The sequence below is a fragment of the Anser anser genome (genome assembly GCF_964211835.1).
Source record: "Anser anser genome assembly, chromosome: 7".
Lineage (NCBI taxonomy): Eukaryota > Metazoa > Chordata > Aves > Anseriformes > Anatidae > Anser > Anser anser.
Genome location: NC_139727.1, coordinates 40,016,248 through 40,038,154, shown reverse-complemented (window position 1 = coordinate 40,038,154; position 21,907 = coordinate 40,016,248). Strand labels below are relative to the sequence as shown.

General features: G+C 39.0%; 1 protein-coding gene across 5 annotated transcripts in view; it reads right to left on the bottom strand.

Annotated features, from left to right (window-relative positions):
* MGMT (O-6-methylguanine-DNA methyltransferase) overlaps nucleotides 1–21,907 on the bottom strand; it is a 186,295-nt gene that overhangs the window by 141,186 nt on the left and 23,202 nt on the right. For all 5 annotated transcript variants that reach the window (XR_014586915.1, XR_014586916.1, XM_083844684.1 and 2 more), the window contains exon 3: nucleotides 20,795–20,934. Coding sequence is in view for 3 of the 5 variants with exons in the window: in XM_083844684.1 (XP_083700810.1) it covers nucleotides 20,795–20,934 (140 nt within the window). In the remaining 2 variants the exon portion in view is untranslated. The remainder of the gene's footprint in view (nucleotides 1–20,794; nucleotides 20,935–21,907) is intronic.

The following is a 21,907-nucleotide window of genomic DNA, read 5'->3' as shown; positions in this document are numbered from 1 at the left end:
CATTCAGGACTGGCAACAAGAATACTGTAAAAGGATTCCTTACAATTTCACAACTGCTAATATAATATGTTCAAATTTTGCTTTAGTTTTTAAAGTTAGAAGAAAAACGAGTACATTACATCCTCTGATCTTTTCAATTGTTCAGATCAATATGTTCAAGTCCTCACAAAAGGGAAATTCTCACTTACAGCTGCTTCACAACTTAAATGAGAAAAATTTAAGCGTGTTTCTAAAAAATCTGGAATGAAGAGAAAAAATGACAAATGTTGAAATTAAATATCAAAGCATTTGTTAAAGTCATGAAAGAAAATCTAACTCTTTCAATAGAGAAAAAGGGTTATATTTTTCCTTCTGGGGAGGAGAGTTTTGACCATGACTAGTTTGCATCTGTCACGACTATCTATAAACAACAATTATTTCCTTCTGTTATTACATAAAAAAAAACGAAAACAAGACACCATCATTTGGCCTACAGCAACATAACCACTGAAAGAAAATTCTGCTAGGGTTCAATTTGCATGATAAACTGTTGTTAACAGATACCATCTGTTTTTAAATTTAGTAAAAGGACCCATATTATACAGCTCATTACAAATATTACTAACTCTTAGACAATGACTCTTGTAAAGTGTACATTGCAGCTAATGAAGTAGAAAGCTTAAACAACAAATCATTTACAAGTTTTTGTACAGTATTTCTAATGGAGGGAGTTTATAATCATAGGAAAATGTAATCACTTATGTTAAGCAATCCATGGACCTAGTCAATGTAGCACAAACAGCCATTATGCAAAATTATGACATTAAAGGAAAAAGACTATTGCAGACTCCGCATTTCACAGAATACGCCACACAAACTAATAACTTTGAAAGAATTAATCAGGTGAGATCCCTCACTTCCAAAACAGTATTTTCCATCAAATATAAAAAGCAGGTTCAACCTGGACTGAGATTTGCTGTCCTGAATTAAACCTGACACCAGTAACAAAGGGGATTCTGTAATGGACATCGGATCTTACAATACAGTGCATTAATGGGCATCACGGTGAACATAATCTGTCAGGAACATTCACAATAAAGATGTTCCACTGATTAATGTTCCACTAGGCCTGGATTTAATAATTTATATAATTTGTATTAACTTTAAAATTGCTATCACTACGGTGGACAAGGATAAAACACAAACAATACAATACAATAATTTCACACAAGAAAACACTATATACCGCAATTAAAACTGTTGTTTTCATACAAGAGTAATTGTTCAAGATTTACAGAGATGAATTAATGTTAAACAAAGCTGCACATTCAAACAATATTATAGGAAAATACTTCTAAGAGGTCATAAATACTTTATAAATTACATTAATATTGGTGTTTGGTATTATTGCATTTTTATTCTTTTAAAATGTATTTTTAAATATTATTCCCATAAGAATATATGCTTCTATAAAACAAACAAACTTTTAAAATAATGACAGTGTGTCTTACAAAAAACACCCCCATTATTTTTTCTGTACTTTGCATTGAGAAATAGCGATGTTACAGTATTAAAAATGGCCATTGTGCATTCATTCAAATAATCCTTGTTTTTATACAAAGAATTAAGCACCACTTCCTGAACCATTATATTGTAAGGTTCGTGGGTATTGGTCAAGAATATCCTATGCTATCCTATCAGGATGATTAATGAAGGCACCTTTTTCACAGAATGTCAGACTCTGCCTTTTTAACAACTGACCTTTCATAGAATACTACTGAACTCATAATTCCACTTTTGTTCAGTTTCTTATTAGTGGAGTTAAAATTAATACTTATGGGAATGATGGCTAAGGTGATGCACAGTAAATCTTATAGCACATCAACCTTCTACACCGACTACCAAAGGAATAGTACCTGCATTTGTCTAGTTCAATAGCATAAGTATTCTAGTAAAACTCTGTGTCCTTTTAAAAGACAAATTAGGTCAATATTCAACCCTCTTTCAAGTACAAAGCTGTACATATAGAGAAACACTTCCAAAGTTCATATATCCCAGCGAAATAGTTAATGCCTACTGTACATTACGGAAGCGTGGGTCCTGCTGCACTGCTGGAAACTTCAAGCTGACAGCGACGCGGTACAGCCTGAAACAGGCCGTAACCCACATTTCTCTTCAGGGGAGACGTTTTAACAGCCTGGGAAGCTGCAGCCATTTACTCCCCGGTATGGCCACACACATCTCCACATCCTAAAAGCCACGTCTGCCAAACGGGGAGTAACAGCACTGAGTTGCCACCATGAAGGTTTTGGAAGCCAGTGATGCTGTGAAGATAACTGTGTTTTGGAAACCGCTACCTTGCAAAGCTGTCTGAGATGAACAAAGGACCCTTATTTCTCCAAGGTATTTAAAGCCCAACGAGCTGTTAGCAGACTTCTAGGGGAAGGGAACACCAAAATCCCAGATGCCACGCGTGGGTTGGTGTGGAGCCGGCAGCGTGTGACGTGCCGCCCTCCTGCAGGGACGCCTTGGCCTGTGCAGATCCCCTCTCCCAGGAGGATTAAAATGACCTGCGGCTGAACGTGGCCTTGCCCTGCCTCCCCACAGGCCTCCTGGCCACCGTGGCTGCCAGCGTTCAGCAGAGGTTCTTTCCAGCTCACTTGTGACAGACCACCTCTGCCAACTCCTCCTTTTCTTCTACATCCCACCATGTTCTTCTCCTCGGCTATCAATGCTTCATCTCAAGCGCCCACGTTCTCCACCCTGTCCAGTCTGCAGTACTGGGGTTTCGCCTCTTACCCTTGGCCTCAGCAGCACGGCAAGGAGCCCGACTGGACAACGGCACCCCGAGGTGAACATGCAAGGAGGCAGCGCAGCTCCAAACCCTCCCGGCCTCCCCTCTCCTTCCCTGCAGCGTCAGGAATGTAAAGGACAGGAGAATGGTGGGGGCTTAAGTAGGTGACGTGGCCTTGACACGGCCTACCACAAGTCCTTTTGCATCCCAAAGAGATGAAGATGAAAGAGGATTTTCAGATACTGACCACGAGCTCTAGCTACGGCCGCTGCCGCACCCACGAGGCCCCTGGAGGAGCTGGACATGGGGATGGCCGCACTGCCCCCGTCAAGCCGTGAAGCTGCACGCAGCAGGAGAGCCCCAGGTGCAGGCACCGCATCAGGTTCACAAGCAATACGGGCTGGATTAGGATTGCTCCTAAAATGCGATAACTCAGTTTCAGCTGTTAAGAGGCAATATCTCCGTTTCATTTTTCAGAGCTCACGTGCCATTTCTGTAACGCGGTCTGCCCCTCGGCATAGCCAAACCCTGCGCGTCTGCAGTGGCCAGAGCCACAAAGCCTGCTAACGCCTCCACGTACCATGGTCCAAAAACATTTACTAAGAGGTAATGGCACGAAGGAATTAAGAACGTGCAGTTCCACGAAAGCAGCTCAAGTAAAATATGCTGGGATCTGCTTAGTTATAGGAAGAAAAGAAAAGAAAAAGATGAGTTTGAGTTAAGTAATTAGTTCTTCAGTAAAGATATTCATTAACATACCTGCCTATAATTTTGTCATTTAAATCAGAACAATGGCATCAACTCTCTTCCTCACTTTTATATACTAACGTTCTTAAACGCCGAAGTTATCAGGCTACAGAGATCTTTCTAACCTTAAAGACATTTTAAGATGATAAAGATGTGAAACTTTTTATTGGTAAATGAAGATCAAAATACATGCTCTGGCAGCGCTCTATCTGATGTCAAACACTTGAGACATCACACAACTGGTAGCAATTCTGTAGTAAAACGTGCAATAATACAAGCAATCTGCAGCTTAATTTTTCTCTATGCATTCATTCACATTCATGTGAAGTCCATTCACATTCATTATGAGATAAGGCATCTGCATTATGGCTAAATATTTTATCTTGCAAACACAGTGGCATTTGCACAGTTTCAACCCTTGCAAACCAAAGAGGCCATGAGGATTTCACCCAAAATGAGGTTTTCTAGAACAAAGCTAGAGGACATTGGAATGAATTTCAACCTCTCCTTAGATCTCAGTATTTTTCATAAGGTCAGCTGGGCTGTAACTTAGCTGCCCCATCATGGGAGACCTGAGACCAATGGAGATGTCCAGCTCCTCTGTAGAAAACCAGTTCCTCTAATGCAACCTAAAGAACTGACAGTACCTGGCTTTCTGAGCAGCATTCCTGATCCTTCTGCCAACCGTTACTACAGTAATAGGTATTGCTTAAGAAATAAAGCTGCACAAAACTAAAGAGTCATGTTCGGGAATCAATTTTACTCCTGTACCAAAAGACAGAAAAGCATTTCCTTGCTCTTTCATTTTTAGAAATGCTGTCATACTGGAAGAAGATAGGGCATTTTTCCCTGCACAAGAACAAAAAAGATTTTACAATTTTGTCAAGATTGAATTTTCAGAAGTTACACGAGAAAGTAATCATATTCAAAAATACGAAAAAATGTACTGAAATGTTGGGTCTTCTCATAAATTTTGAAAATAAAAGTTTGTAGATTCTAGCTCATAACTTGCCATAAGACAGTGGCAAAAAGCTGAAGTTATGTCCTTTCTATTGATGATATAAAATTAGCATGTTTAAATTGTATTTTTACATGAAACACTTTCATAAGTTTTTGTTCATAAATTTTATATACACTTGTACAATTAAGACAGACACGAAGTACATACAATCTCCTAGAAAAACATCTAAATGTGAAAGGATTGCATGACAACACAAATAACTGCAAATGTTTATTTCAACTGCTTGTCTAGAGCAATTCTGAACTATGATTTCTTCCGATTAATTTATGCTAAAGAAATCATAAGCCACAAACCTTATTTTGTTTTAAATGCATTTTAGAATGAACAAAAAAAGGTAGGAAATCTGAGTTGTGCCAGATTACAAAAGAGAAATGAAAATCTGTTCCTCCAGTTCTGAGGACAAGGAATCAGGGTCAGAGCAACTCTCATGTGCAATATTAAGAGTTCACGCTGTCAAAAACTTACTGTTAGATACAGCCAGGTATCTTTCCTTTAAATATAACGACCAGACCCACATAAAACACAGGAACCTGGAACCCCACACAGTACCTCTGATGTTATCTGTGTACCAGAAAGAAATGGTCAAGGTACAAGAAGTAGAAAGAGTGCTTTACTAAACAGATTGCTCAAGACTTTGCCTTACACCGAAAGGAAAAGACTACAAATGGATAAGTAGAGCAGAGATACAATAGCAAATGTATTCCCTCAAGTATGAAAGATGAGACAATAACTACAAAGACACAGAATTTTTATGGAGCAATTTACAATGAAAGTGCAACACGAAGCGCAGTTCCATATTTATCCCAGACCAAGAAACGAGGGAGACTATGTGCAAGAAAAGAGAGCAGCAAAACAAGCTAATGAAACTCAGGCAGCAGTGGCCAAGTGTCATTGCAAAAGCAGAATAGCAACAGGAAAATCCTGAAGCACTACCATAAAGCAGCCTCTATGACAACAAACTCAGTAAGTACAGGATGAACATCGCAGACGAAGCCCTCAATTTGTGTCTGCGGCGCTGGTGCTAAGCTCTTGGCTCGCTGCAGTATCAGCGTCCCAAGGGTGGGGGCTGAGAAAGGCGGGTTCAGTAACCACTGCCAAGGAAAGCCCATCATCCTGTTCTCACTGTCTATTATCAGATGAACAAATACAAATGTACAATACTCATCCACCTTTCAATTCAAAAAGAAATATTCAAGAGCCTCAGAAAGACTGTTGCGCTATTTAATAGAGCTCCAACAAACCCAAGTCTCCAACTCTTCCCCACGCAAGTGGTCAAGTAGTTAAAAAAAAAATCTTTAGGGATTTTTTTTTTAGGTGTATACAAAAATATTTTGCAATCCTAATTCAACCAGTAAGGCTCCTCCTATGTACAGTAACAAACATCATTACTTAAAAGATCCATTGAAACAGATTCTTAACTGTTCAACTGATGATCCCTTCTGTAGACTGAAACCTAATTCAGGGATTTCTGGTGGGCAGAAAAGTACTTGTACCATATAATAATGTCCATAGTATATAGAATAAATGCTGCCACCTGCGTTATTGGATAAATGTGTTGGGAATGCCAGTTTCATAGGAATTTGTCAAACAAACAAGGGCATCATATGCTGGATTACTCAGAAGCAATAGCATGACCATTTATTTTAAATGATGGAACAATTAAGAAAAATACGACCATTTTTAAAATTCAATTCATTAGCAGTTGAAAAGTTTACTCCAGGTGGAAAGTCAGTACTTAACAGGACTCCCAGTTTAGAAGTGCTGGATGAATGAAAAAGATGTATCCCAATTAATGTACACAGATGTCTCTCCTGGAGTCCAAAACAAAGCAGACCTTTCAATTTGGTAAGTGCTAGCCTGACAGAGCCTGTAGTTAAGTTGTGTAAGTCAAGAGTTATCTTGGTGATAAATTATCCCAATTATTACGGATTTTTGATAACAAAGTGATAGACCCAAAAGAAAAGTATTGAGTGTAACAAAGTAACAATGTGAACTGAGACAAAACAAAAATTTAATATGCAAGTGTCACAACTGTCTTTATTATTTCAGCAAGGCTACTATTTAATAAATTAGTAAATATATGTCCAGATCTATTAAAGATTTCAATTAAACTAAGAATTAAGATGGGGCAAGCTTTTGGTATGAATACCAGTAAGTAGTCAGACATAAATCAGAAATACCTGCAGTCATCTAAATGCTAAATCCAACATGAAGCAGCCCTACTTTGTCTCTTGGAAATATAAAGAATCCAACAACAACAACAACAGAATTTTTACCCCTAGCATGCTGGGCTAAAAGTGGCTGTGTAGATAACACTGCTTTCAAAACAAGACATTTTACTTTACATACTGAAGCCTATAAAAGGATGCAAGATTCCAGATCTACATCACAGGCAAAGTTAAAAGTCTGACTCATTCAAGATGTGAACATACAGCACTATCAGCAGGTAAGAAATGTTGACAAGAATGTGTATGTGTACTGCTACTTTTTATTTTCCTTCAGCTCCATTATACCTGGGGGGTGTTTTTTGACCATTTGGCATTTCTTTACTTTGATTTATCATTAGTTCAGGCAGAAGATTCTTTGTTCAAGTTACCTACATACACTGGAATTCATATGCATCATGAATGTATTTTTGTTCCTGTATTCTTTTGTTGTCTGCTTTTGTTATTGCTATAAGTTCTCTGAAAAAAAAATGTATTAAAAAAAAGTATTTCCCAGAACAGACAGGAAACGAGACATGCTATCACAACTCTGAGGATATCCTCTGTTTCACACTGAAGCATAAATCTTAAAACCCAGAGGATATCTGCATAAATGAAGAGCATCTGGACAAGCTCAGAGTCACAAGCAATATTACCCAGCACACAGAAAACTCCTGACCTACAGGAGTTGATAGGTGATCCCAACCATGACCAACAGAAATTGCAACCAACACTGAAGCCAAGTAAAATGGGGATCGGGTTTAACAGACAAGCATACCATCAGAGCAGCAAAAGCAGAAAACCTCCAAAAACTTTAACATGGAAAAATCCTGCAAAAGCAAGCAACAAGTCCCCCCCTGCCAAAGACGACATCCACGTTGGGTGGCGGTACCTGCCACCATCGGCAGAAGAAATCAGATTGTTTCCAAGAATTCAAAGAGAGGTGGAGAGAACCAAGGCAGGCTCTGGCACTCTGTCTGGGAGAGAGGGAAAGGGTTCGACACAGAGATCAGGTCAGTCCGGACTTTTGAATTTCAGATACATAAACACGAGACATTTTCTATATTCAAGTGTTCGTGTCAGTGTTTAAAATTAGAACAAACTATTTTCAGAGGTGAGGAACATTCATGAGCTGTGAAAAATGACTACTTTCAAATTATTGAGGTAGTACATTTCAAATTGCCTTAATATAAGCTGATTTATATTTATGACCAACTCTTTCATATAGTGGTTAAACTTTCTATAACTCCTCCCAAGTCTGATCATTGAACGTGAAGAGTTTAAAAAGTGGGAGGAAATATTCTCTTTCTCCCTTATATCTAGGCATCTGTACCCCAGGCTGTTCAGGGCAGCTAGCCATCACAAGAAGAAGTTTTCCACAGGCTGCCTTTTGATCAGCATGGTTGTATTAGTCTACTGTAGCACCACGTGCCACAAGAGGTCTAGGTCTAATGGAACAGCCATCAACAACTTGGTGTATTTCCATAATGCTTTTTAAATAATGCAATAATTGCCTGATGGCCATACCTATTCCTACAGACGAGTATGTTTTTTACATTAGTGTGGACTGATCCACCCGTGAACCCAACGGCCACTCTTTCAGGGAGACTCATTCTTCTTGACAGCAACCTGTGATGAAACCTTCAATTCACTTTTAGGAAAGTTAAGAGGTTTCTCATTGAAACTCAAAGGACAGTAAAAATATTTATCTTATTAAAGTAGACTTTCAAGGCCTTTCATATGAGCAACTTCAGTGCCACAGGTTGGTTGGGGCAGGATGAAAACAAAACAGCCTGCCATTACGTGGTAAATAAAGATTTAAGAAGCATTTCAGTGTCACATCACTTTGTCCTTGTGGAACGGTCTGTATGGCAGCTAAACCACAGTCCCTATCCTGCATCTTTGCAGTGCATACGACTGAAGTAAAAAAACTTGAAAAATAATCTAATTGCCCAGACACTCCATAGTAAAAATATATATATCTCAAATCCTGAATGTCTGTAAGACAGGCAGCTTTCCAACATGGTTCTCATATGTGATAAATATGTCTAGCCGTCCAGTAATACAGTGCAATGAATGTGGTAAAAAACTAGTCTTTTGGAATGTTTTCTTTCCAGCTCCGGAGAGGCTTTCCATTAGGACCAGAACATGCTCACCATTTGTGCAGCTGAAACTCTAAGTGCTAGATGCCTTTCCTCCTCCCGGGAGCCAAGCTGACACCAAGCCAGGCAGTGTCTGCCCAGCATCTCCAGGATAAGATAATTTTGTTTGTGTGTGTGTCTGCGTATTAAATCAGTGGTGGTGCCACACACATCTGTATCACAGTGCCCATGAAACAATCACAACACAAAGAGCACATAATATGAACAAAACATCTACAGAAGCAGGATGGTTACTGTACAGAGAGACTACGTTAATCATAATAGCCTGAACATGAGCAAAACCTAACTGCGGGATGACCAAATCAAGGGCACGCATCACTAACGATGAGGAGAGATAAATGAAAACAAAAATTGACTGATAGTCTAAGAGACAAGCTTATTTTAATTTTACCTTGTTGCTTTACTGCTTCCTGCCCTGAACTAGCACAAGCAGAAATATCCTCTACAATAGTCCTCTTTCACACCAGGCAATCTGTAAAATCATGTATAAATCTACAATATTATTAAGCAAAATAAAATGCAATTAAAAAAATCTATTAGTACGAATGACAATTTACGTATTAGTAGACTACAACAGTAGGCCTCCCAAATGTCAAAATTAACTAAAGAAATTGATAGCTGTTCAAAACCTAATTTGATTAAATGATCACCAGGATTTCACATTTGCTGTTTATGACATAATACGTTCACTCAGAAGTTTAGAAGCAATCAAAAAAGCTTTTATTACCAACAAGGACTCATTTTAATGTGCAAAGAGGCAATTGTGAGTATTTATCACTTGAAGGATTATATGTACTAAACAACTTTAAATTCTTCAAAATCCAATAGGAACTTATTTTTACTGAATCAGGACTTCTGAGAACTAACAACGATGGATGCTGAGTCTCTGGTATATCTATCCCTAGAATTCTTCTCACTTAATCGTTTAATGAATAAGTCCTTTAAGGAATTTGGGGAAGTTTGATTTAAAGATGATATAGTTAGGCAATTGCTGACAATGTCGGCGATTAAATCATCTTAACAGTGGAACAGTTATATTCTTTTCACCAGGAAAGATAATGCAAAATCCTTTGACAATGGATTTAAAAATCGCCAATTAAGTCTTTTCTAATTTGAGGAGGATGCAGTTCTGTTCCACACTACTAGATGGACATTTCCAGTCCCCCCTCAATACCACGGTCTGCAGCAAACTCCTACCATATCACCCTTACTGGCCTCTGGCATATAATGCCAGCAGCATAGAAGAGCTCAGTTACTGCCTATTGATGTGTTTTGCTAACATAAGACTTATGCATTTAAGATTTTAAAACTTTCAGAAATGTTTATAAGAACTGCAAGGGACCACTCAGTCTCTCCTGCTGAAGTGACAGTTCCCAGACTTCAATGGGACTTGGATTTGAGTCTATGTAAATTACACTTAGATTTAATATTCAGAAAGTACATGCAGAAAATATAAATCACCATGTTTCTAGGAACAGCTTTGTACCTGCTGATATTGACAGCAAAAGGCAAAACCACAAGCTTGAGGCTTTCAGAGAAAGCCTGAGGTGTGGGCTGTACAGCGGGGTCCTCCGGCAGCCTCCAGCCTTCCCAGCTGACGTGGCACCCGCTCCACGTGCCAATACCGGGGTGAGGTCCTTCACTACTGGCAGGAGCACTTTGTGTCAGAATTTTGAAATCCTGATACTGAAGGAAAATGAGATGAGATGTGATACGGAAACCAGCACTAAATGTTTAATATGATCAGCAAGTCACAATTATTTCTTAAGTGTCTTTTTCTGGATAACTTTTTCCACTGCATGATCTTGGTGAGAAGATAATACGAGATGCTGCTTTTGAATAAGTTATACATTTGCCTTGCTTTACTTGAACATAACAATGCTACCATTATTAATATTTTTAGTCTACAAAACAGCACTAGCCTTCCAAAGAAAAAGTCCTTGACCAAAATATCAGAGGATATTAAACTGAGAAGTGATCTACTGATGCAAATCATTAAATCTATTTGCATTTGCTTACTGAACCCTAACACAGAAATTAAACTACATAGTGTAAGAAAAAGAGCTGGTTTTGCATGGTTAAAAGGAGACATCTTGGAAGATCCAAGCTCTATGTCATTAATTTTCCTTCTTCCCCTCATTAACAAGTAAAATGTTTTCACTGCTTGAAAAGTTTTAATAAATAGGAAAAAGCAGGGCAGCTGACATAAGTTTTTAATGTAATATACAAGAGCTTTTAATATTTTTACATATATTAATGCAAAAGCTAAAAATAAATGTTAAAAGGTTACATTTGTGAAGAAAGAAAAATGGCATTTACAGTTACAGGATAAGATTTTAGAATTTAACTCTTTCTCTTCTGACACGGTTTTCTGAAGATCATTTGCATTTGACTGAAATCGGTGTAATTGCACAGGCGAGCCCACTGCCGCGGTGGTACGCGGGTTCAGGACACTATTACCCTGCAGCTCTGCATTCCAGTATCATTCGCTGGGTTTTGTCCTACCCAGTCAGAAGCGTTAAGTTTTCTTTAGACAATGAATCAAGGTAGGCTTTTGAAGAATAACTGTGATTAGCACAAGCGTTATGTATGTGATCTTCGTGAGCTTTACTGCAAGTGCACGAACCAAAGGAGCAAATAATGACCGGCTGTTGCTGTGACATCTCCAGCTACAAATGGGCAAAATCAGAAAATACCAGATAAACCCCAAAGAACCCTGACACTTTCCTAAGAGTATACAATGCTCTGATCGTGGCATTTGCATACTCAAGGCTCTTCACGAAGACATCACAGGCTGCTCAGCAAAACACTGGTTTTCAATTCAGTTCCCTCACGGGTCTGCAGGAAGGGGCCGTATTGTCCAGGTGGGCCTCTGTACTTATACGCCACTGCTTAATCTCAAAACAACTCTGTGGCTTTAAATTATCCTTGGCACTATCTGCCTATGTATCTAGATTTTTTTATTATTATTATTTTTTTTTTTGAGGACTAGAAAAGCCTGGGAAGAAAACCAAGACAAAGATTTGCTATATTTAAGAATACGCACTAATTCAGATCTATAATAGAAACATAATCCATGGCATTATGCAGTCCATTCTCCCATCTTTATAGCAAGGATTTGCAATGGAAAAATGCTCCACTGCATTAATCTACCTCTGGCATGAGAAGTGGAAAGGTTCCACTCATGGTCTGAATTACAGAAGGAGTTAGTAAAGATACACCAGGCATAATATCTGTGGCATAGTATAGGGCAGGGTGTCAAGAAAAGATTTCTTTCCTAAGAAATTTTGTGAAAACATGAGGCTGCATAGACAAATTCTCACAACCCTCTTTGGCGAAATTATTTTTCATAACTACTATGGCTCTATATCTTCTGCACTAGAAATAAACCCATCATATTTGTGGGATTTTCGAGTGGGTGTCTGCACAAGTTATATTATCCAATACAGTTTGTTGTTATTTTTGCCATTTTAAAATATCATCATTGTAAAATGTGATCACTGCGTTGTTATAACATTTCCTGCTTAGAAGTCTTGGCCAGCCACCCAGGTTTACAAATGCACACAAGTCTAGCAGCAAAGCTGTTCTTCTGCACACTAAAATAGATGTTTGACTATTTTGACATGACATTGTCCATGTTAACATTACAGATTTTAAAACATCAGAAGATTAGCACGGATAATAATTAGCACATTAGAATGTATTATTATTATTATTTTTAACGCAGAGTCCTCAAAGGCTTCTCCAGTTAGATTTATGGGAAAAAAACACAACTGTGAAGACTTGCAAAAAGCACTCCTATTTGAATCTTGCAATACTGTCTTTGACAGATGAATAGAAATGCAGCAGTGCTGTCAGGAAAAATAACACATCTAAAGTACAGTATTGATTACAGAGGAGTTGCTTGAGATTCACCTCAGTTTAAGTGAAAAAGGAATTTTTTATTTTTTTCTCCACTCATGCAAAATAAAGTGCACCATCCACACCTGCCAGTAAAGCTTACCCTGCAAACCATTTCAAAAAAGATATGAAACTAAGTATTTGAGCTGTACTATGTGTAAGGCTTTGTTTGACAAAGTCTAAACTTTCTAGATGTTTTTACACTTTATTTTGTTTAAGTTTTTGAAGCACCATTTCCAATAAAAAGTTTTCTTACCTTGATGCAGCATAAACAATCTGTAGCATCTCCACAAGAAACTGAGAAAAAAACTAGCCCAGTTTATTTTTAATAAAAGGAGGACTATGCTATATAATAACTCTTCCTGCCACATCCATTGAATCTGCTGAAATAAAGATTGATGCCTGGATATTTGTAGACACTTCTTCCAGAGAAGGTAATATTTCTTTTTTTTCTTTTTTTCTTTTAAATATACCTCCTCCTGGTATTTTGCAATAATTTGAAAAAAAGTAACAAGCATCATCTTCCTATTATCTAGAAAGAAAAGATGCAGATGCTTAAGTCGAGCAGCAGAACACTCAATGAGGTTTGCGACAGCTTAAGTGCCACAAGTTAAACAACACGCAGAAATAAAAGACTGAGAAACAGAAAGATGGACGAGGGAAGACTGGCCTTCTCCTTTTGGTGATCATTCTACACAGATACCCAAAACCTACTTTCAAGTTGTGCATCAATATATACATGAGCATTGTCAGGATTGTGAAGGGTTAAAACGCAAGAGAGAAGCAGACCAAACAGCCCAACACAGAGCACCGGTACTGGCTCACATGTAGGGCTTTCCTTTCATTTTCAGGTGAACTAAAGGTCTAAAAACCTGCCTGGATTTTGCCCAACAGTTTGGACTGTGCTGCGGTCCTTTTATCGGGCAAGCAGTAAATTACATCCCTTTTGGCTTTCTAACTTAAAATGCTCAAGAACGACAAAATACAGACAGGAGTCCTTGAAGCACTCAGGTTACTAGCTATAATCATACTCAGAGGTTCATTCTGAAACAGCCTTGTGTCCAACAGCTAAAAATCTAACACGGCAGCACCATAACACGCTGAAGTTGCAACCATACTTTTGGCACTTACATACCAGCCTGACAGCGCACTGTCCTGGCTGGATTTATTCTGAAGGCCTCTTTGGCACAAGCCAAGTGCTCGCTTCACTAGCTAAAAGTTTAAATGCTGCTCGCTCACGGCTGCTGCAGGCTCCCCGGTGTCACGAACAAGGTGATCTGGAGTGAAAGAGCTTTCTCAATGCTTCAGCTGCTCCAACTGGCTGGGGAGGGGAAGATGACTTTCTGGAAGAAGGCACAGGAAAAGGAGCTTTAAAAGTAATAACAGGGATCCCATCAGGAAGAGGCACGGCTGGAAGACTTTTAATCCCGCGGCCTTTAAAGAACACCACACAAGATATCCAACTCAGAATGGTCTAATGGAAAGAAAAGAAAAGCTGCGCCCCAGAAGGGCGACACTCTCGGGTCAGCCAAAGCCGTACCTTGAAGCTTTTGGGAACAAAGTACAGAAGCCAAGAGCACGTGCAGCAGTCCAAGCCTTTCACCTAGCCTCTACTGAGGGACTTAATACATTCAGACTCGCATCAAATGCGGACTGTATCTCAAACCTAATCTGTTTATATTAATGCCTACAAAAGATCCATCTAATGAACCATTTTCCAGTCACTGTAAACAGTAATTAAATACATTAAACTATAAAAAAGGAAAGTGCCACGCAAAGCATACTTTGATCATTGATAAATGCCGTCAGCTTGGATGATTATGGTATTTACAATAGTAAGTGCTCTGTTTCAGCTGGCAGGAAAGCGATGCATCTGGACTTGTCCACAGTCAACGTTTTAACATCTTCCCCTGTGGGGGCAGGACCGTGACCTTACGGAGGACAAACACTGCAACAGAACTTGCTGTTAAGAAAACCAACCAAAAATAAATATAATTTTTTAAGAAGTGGAGAGATTTCTTATAATTTTCTTTTTTAATGTTGTGGTGTGTGGACCATAGGATGACTCCATATGGACAGCGGTCTTGGCCTTATGAAATAATCATCAACACAGCTCTACTTGCACAAGAATAATGGCTGCAAATACAATCTTCAGTAGAAAAAGAGCCCAGTGGTTCCTTCCAGGTACATAATGTCTTTTCTGAAGAAATGCCATTAAGTGTATAGAGCCGATTCTACCACTAGCTTAAGTTTCAGAGAGGTATCTAGTACACCTTTTTTTCCCCTGCTTTACATTTAGAGATCATCACAAAATCATTAGCTATTTTTTTCCCCAAGTGTGTACTTTGTCTCAATCAGGTTTCCTCCAATTCCACTTCAATTATAAAATCTCTACTGTCACACAACAATTTTAAGGAAGAACTGAACGGGGAATAATCACACCTCTTCCACATTACTGTCAATAACCCTCTGTACACTTAACTCGCTTAACTTCAGGTGTTTGTGGTAAAACAGACATCTATTCAAAACAGCTAAGTGGAGTAGTTGCATACCTATCTCCGTCAGTTGGTTTTTAGTATGCCCCTGAGCTCCACTAAGTTTCTTAGCCTTGGCTGATGCTTATTGGAAAAATAGGAGGAGTGGCACTCTCCCAAATGCCTCCCACTTGTGGCATCAAAGTGAGATATCACTCACAGTAAATTTTACAGTATGAGGAATGAAACAGTTAGCAAAGTTGACATTTAAACCATCATCACTGGCTATGATTAAATACCTCGGAGATGAACGGAGTGGTTCACACCTCTCCAAGTTATTGTTCTAGGCTCTTATCAGACTCCCATACACCGCTGCGTTAGCTGCATTTTGACACACTTGAGATTTTCTTTGAGTCTGTAATGGCTGGAAACCGGCTTAGAAAGATTCTGGAGAGTTTCTGATAATGTTAATCTGGCACAGAGACTGAAACACTAGCTAACTTGTTGAACTTGTAGATTCACCCTTGAAAGGTGTTGGCAGATTACTAATACAGGAATGGCCAGAGTGGTTCCTTGTTCCTCCTCCTCTGACTGTCAGTAAGATGGGGGAAACGAAATGCTACAGAGAAATTGCAATACACTAGCAACTTTTCTGCAGTCTTGAGTTCAAATCCACATCCACGCTGACAAATACCCAATTCCCCGAGTCCACGTGAGAGGGGACCATTTGCACACATCTATTTCTGCCCAGGTATGTAGCCCCGGTGCCTGTGTCGGGCAGCCACGTGCCCTGGAGGAGCAGCAGCACGGCGTCGAGGCGGGCGGCTGCCCCCAGGTCATCCGGATCCTGCCCCAGCGACAGACCGCAGCCAGCTCAGCTCAGCTTCTACGTGAAAAAATTACCAACAGCTGCATCCTTCTGTCATTTGGCGGATGTCGGAATATCAGCACGTTAGCACAATTGTGAATTTAAGTTTCATTTCACAAGCACATCCCTAAACGCGTGGTAGTACGTCACACTATGAACGACCCAGCGCTCAGCACGACAGTTCTGTCAAATCCCAGGCTGGGAGCTGTCCCAGTTTACCTGAAGGCCCGTCACTGCTCCTCCTTCGGCTGAAATCCTCCAGGTGCCACCTCTCGGCTCTGCATTAGCAAACGAGCTGGCTGTGAAAGCCGTGGCGGTGGCTGAACGTCGGGTGGCAGGGAACCCGCGGCACGGGAAATTCCTGAAGGCATCTGCACTACTGCAACACGGCCAAAAGCTGTTCCTGCCTTGGCACCCTAACTGCTACGCCAACATCCCCGTCTTCCCAAAGCATGTTGTGCTGCAAATACTTAGCGGAGGAAGATAGCAGCGCGCTTTCTGTTATTGGTGACAGAAGTCACAAATGTGGCGCCGACCACCAAGCTGGTGATTTACCACCGCACTTCAGGAGTAAAAAATCTCCAAACAATCATCCCAGGGCGAGAACACTGCAGGAGAAAGTGGAAGAACGAGAAAACTAAATCTGAAACTTCGAAGCTGCTAAAGACACTCAGAAGTAGAGTAACAGTGGAAAAAAGAAACCACAAGTTTTTCTTTTGGACATGAGCAAATAGAGTTAAACACTGGCAATATTTCAGGCAGGAACAGTGGAGGAAAGAAGCATTACTTTTGATCAAGAAGGCAATATTTGTATACGCTGAAAGAAAGAAATACAATGGCTGATACAGTACTAAAAATATATATACACTTTTAGTTTTTTATAAAAATGTGAACCGTGAACCTGAGTTCCTAGAAGAGGGAGAAATTTATAAAAACAAGCTTCACCTTAAGTATACTTCTTCCACACTTCACAATCCTGAAGCAATACATAGCAACTCGCTTCAGAAACAACCCAATAACAAATATGTGGTCCTTCAGTCGGGCTGCGAACCCGAAGCCTGCACCTCCGTACGGCGCTGCGTGTGGAATGAAAGTACCGCAGCCAGCGACGCACCACGTATCGGCATCAAACCCCGGGAAGCTGGCTGCTCCAGCCAACCCACTCTGACACCGACGTAATCGGCTCTGGTGCCGATTCGGGTATCTTAGACCTAATTAATCTTAGATTAATTCACAATGCCAAATTAAATGGCCAGTGAACAATTCAATCCACAACTTAAATACCTGGATTAAAGTAGAAACTGGTGCTTTCAAGTTACTGGTTTAGGACAACCAATTGTTAGCACTGCACTTAGATTGCAAAACTGTTAAAAACACTTTTAGTCAGCATTCAGCAAATTGAAATTTTCAAGATTATATTTAGGTGAAATTCCTTTTATATGAAAAAAATATTTCTATCTACCTATCTACCTACCTATCTACCTTTCTATCTATCTATCTATCTATCTATCTATCTATCTATCTATCCATCTTTTTTCCTTACATATATGTAAAGCTTGAATAAAAATTCCTCCCCCCCAAACAGAAATCATTACGCCATTACATGCCTTGACTTTTAAACTCTGCTAGTTTCACAAGGAGCAGAATAACCTCAGGTTATTACAATTAGTTTCATCTCATTAATAGATCAATTTCTTTCAAGCATACTGAAAACTGAATTTTACTTTGTTGCTTCTCCTTTTAGTCTACATTACAGTCTGTGTTCTTAAGTTTTAAGGAGAGCCATCACAGAATAGGTTGTAATCTCAGGTGATTAACTGCAGAGCATTTTACAAGCTGTAAAATAGAGCAAGATCTCCACAACCTGATTATGCCATTAACCAGGCACTCTTATCAGATTTTTCTATAACTAGGAGGTTTGTCTGACAGATTGCAAGTCTTAAGTATTTATATATTTCAAAGGTTTACTTATTTTTGTTGTTAAAAAACCCTAAAATCTATATTGATTGTTACATGCAATTCTACATGAAAAGTCTCAGCAACTGTGGTGCTGAATACCAATATTTATTACTAGACTTGCGCTCATTATGGTTCTCTCTGACAGGGGTCCATTAAAATCAATTTTTATGTTTCTTATGGTTTTTTTTTTTCCTACCCAATCTCCTTACCATGGTGTTTATTAGCCAGTTAGGAGAAACACTGGGCACTGCTTTGTTTTTATTTTATTCTGTCAAAAATAATGAGGCCAGATTTAACAGCTATTCACTAGCGATGAGTAGAAGAGATTAAATGTTATACTTCAGCACAAACATTTACAGATGGCTTTAAAATTTTTAGAACTTTATCATCAGTTAAGACAAAAGAAAGTCCCACCTTCCACCCATTTTTCAGTTTTAAGTTCCTAAAGTAATTGTAAGAATAACCCGCGTACTGTTAACTACTGGATCACTCTCCAGTAATATTCCCTCTGCAGTATAACAATTTTTGCAGAAAAAAATCCTGCAATCTGATAAGCTAAGTGTTATCAAGATGCTACTAAAGCCTCAACGCTTCTGGGAGACTGGGAAATTAAGTCAGCTAAGCACAAAAAAAAAAGGATGCATCAAGATCAAACAAAAAATCAAGGAAATAGGAAAAGAATCTAGAATTCCTGACTTCTGCCTGAAGACAAGGTCACACGATCCTTCTTCAACCAACCAACCCGGCCATACTACACGTTAGCAAGGGGCAAACCCTGCCACAATGGAAAACAAAAGCTCTCTGTATAAAAGAAAGAGATCTTGCCTTATAGCTAGACTTAAATTTAAGGATGGGAGAAACACACGGTTTGTGAGTAGCAGCAACTTTATTTTGTGCAGAAATGAGTAAAAAAAAAAAAAAAGTAGTTTGGGGCACACAAGTGTATTTTTGTGGAAAAAGGTTTGTGTCTGAAAGACCAATTCTCTACTCTGTTCCCCCACCCCCACTTGCTCTAATAATATCTTACTGTCCCTGAAAACTTTGTTCAGAAAAAGATGGCAAGTTACTAAGTAAAACATTCAAAAACTCAATATTAAAGAGAGGAGTCATAACAACAGACCTTTGCTCTTACCTTCCGGGAGAGCTACATGAACATACCCCGTATAACAATACCTCCCCACCCACCTTCTTGGCCTTTACCAATTAATAGCCTTGAATTACTTTCTTCCAATAATACGTCATTTCACTTCAAGCCTGTGTTTGTTAATACCTATAACTTCATGACTGTTTCTGTCTTCAGCTTTTGTTTTCATACAAAAGAAAACACAATTTCTTATATTCACCACCTTCAAGAGTATTTAGAGCTTTATCTTACTATTCCTCCAACCACTCACTGACATTTTCTCTTCTCAAAGGTGAAAAGTCATCACCTGCTTTAGTTGTGCTCCAGCCAGAAGCTGTTCTGTAGCAAAGGCAAGCTTCAGCCTTATCCTAAACACTGTTTTACTTTCATTCCTCATCAGCAGAAATCCAATACTGCAATCAGAGTATGAAGGAAACCGGAGTACTTATTTCCATATCACTGGAGTTGGCAAAACTGTCAAATCCAGAGGCTTGAAGGTTTTAGAATTAGCGGTAAAAACATATTTCAACCAGAATACACATTATGCTTCATATTTGTGATTAATGTCACGCACACTTAAAAAATTACAAGGGTAGTAAAATAGAAAAAGAGAAAAGGGAAAACCCCACAAGTCAAAGGAAATTTTAAAAAGAGAAAAGCAGAGTGGGGAAGGACAATATGGAGGGAAGAAAATGAAACCTGTTTGGGTCATATCAGAAAAAAAACCACAAATCATTGTTGTAAGACTGTGGCAAAGGCTGCAACTTCATTACCAGAAAATGGCTGAGGAAACAAGCTTTAATAATTAGTGTTAGTAGCTTTAATTTTGGCTGAGGATTTGGCAAAGAAATTTGGCATCTAGCAATTTTGGCAAAGGAAAATCCATACCAGAAAAGAACATAACAAAGAAAATAATTCTGTATTTCTTCTAAAAACGTCAGCTTTTCCTCACAAATAAAGAAAAAAAAAAAAGAAACAACACAGAAAAAAAGGATCCAAACAGGACAGTACTTCAGTAGACTGAAAAGCGCTTCCATTCAACCATAACAAGTACCAGTACCTCCTCAATCAGTCCTACATTTGAGACACTACCTCCCCTATCGTATACACCCACTGAACTCCAGAAGACATTATAAATTATAAAAACAAACCAAAGATCTCACTAGTAGTTTGCAGTAATGACTTATTCAAACCTAGTTCTGCCTGCTGGAGTATATCTATCTAGATACGGTTTTACAAAACACACTGGCAAGTGTCACTTGTCAGTGGCAGATTCACAGGTCTGTCCAAAACGAGGGGGCAGGACATACATTCAAAACCTACTATAAGCATGCTTGTCTTTTAGGACATTTTTTAGCTAGTATTAAAGATGCAGAGAAAAGTGCATTCTGCAACTGCCATTCCTTAAAGGTGCTCAAGGCTGCTTTGCCTCTCACAGGAGAAAGCGCGGTGTTTTCGATATGGCTGGTAAAAACAAGCACACACAGTCTGCCTGAGATCCTCTGGGCAATCTGTTTCCTCTCCTACACACTCAAACATAGGATCAATAGGACATGAACTTACCCATTTGGCAGCACACTCATTTTTGGAAGTTTTATTTCATGTAAGCCTGTTTCACACCCAGATATCTCCAGTTTTCCCACGGGGCTAAGCAGAACTGCATGCTTCTCCTTGCACTGAGATTCTCCCTCTTTGGAAGTTACCTGTTCATAAAAACAAACAACTCTAATTGTGTGCATTGTCACCGAGGGACAGTCATCTCAATGTATTTTGTGTAGTTCTCAAAAATAATTTGAAAAAAAAAAACAAAACAGTATTTCAAGTTCCTTCAACTGTGTCTTTTACTTCCAAAACTCTAACTTGGAACGAGCTGTCCTGAAAAGTCAGCATCTAAATCAAAGTCTTAAAAAAAAAAAAAAAAAAAGAAATGTTAACAGAACAGTGACCTTCATAAAAATCACAAGTAATAGAAGTTTCATGGTTGGTTTATCAGCTAACATCCGATGTGAAGTGTTTTGACACTGATTTCAAAAGGGTTATTATGACAACAAGGCATATTCACCGGCTTACAGCAGCAATGTTATGCAAATAACTGCGGGAACACAAATAGAATATGTCTGCTGGAAAAAATGTATGAAAAAATCAATCATTCCTTAGCAACATTTTTTATTCCCATTGTTACCAGTCTGGTTTTACAGTTACTGATAGGACGTAGTTGGAAACCGATGCCAAACATTTCTCAATATTGTTCGAAGCCCACAATAACTTACACATCAAATTCCTCTTGCCTTAACAAACAGTCTGAATCAGTAGATATTGGAGTTTTATTTGCAGTTTGGTTTGTAAAATCGTTAGGAAAAGTAACAGGACTGAAAACTTTCATTGTGGAGTCACTCAGACACCAAACTTTAGGTTTGGGTCACATCACAATAGGAATGGTGCCAGCAGGACGACGACGACCTTTGCTCCAAAAAGCCAACACAAGAAAACTTGATGAGCAAACATCTTGGTAACAACCTGGTCTGGAAGACCAAAATGGCTCCTTGTTTTTTAAAACCACTATGACCATATAACTAACCTGCAATTTGCCTGATACCTGAATAATTCACTGGTTTTTGTAATACTCAGAACCAGCACAGTCTCCAAAGACAACTACATGTTGACTAGCCAACATGT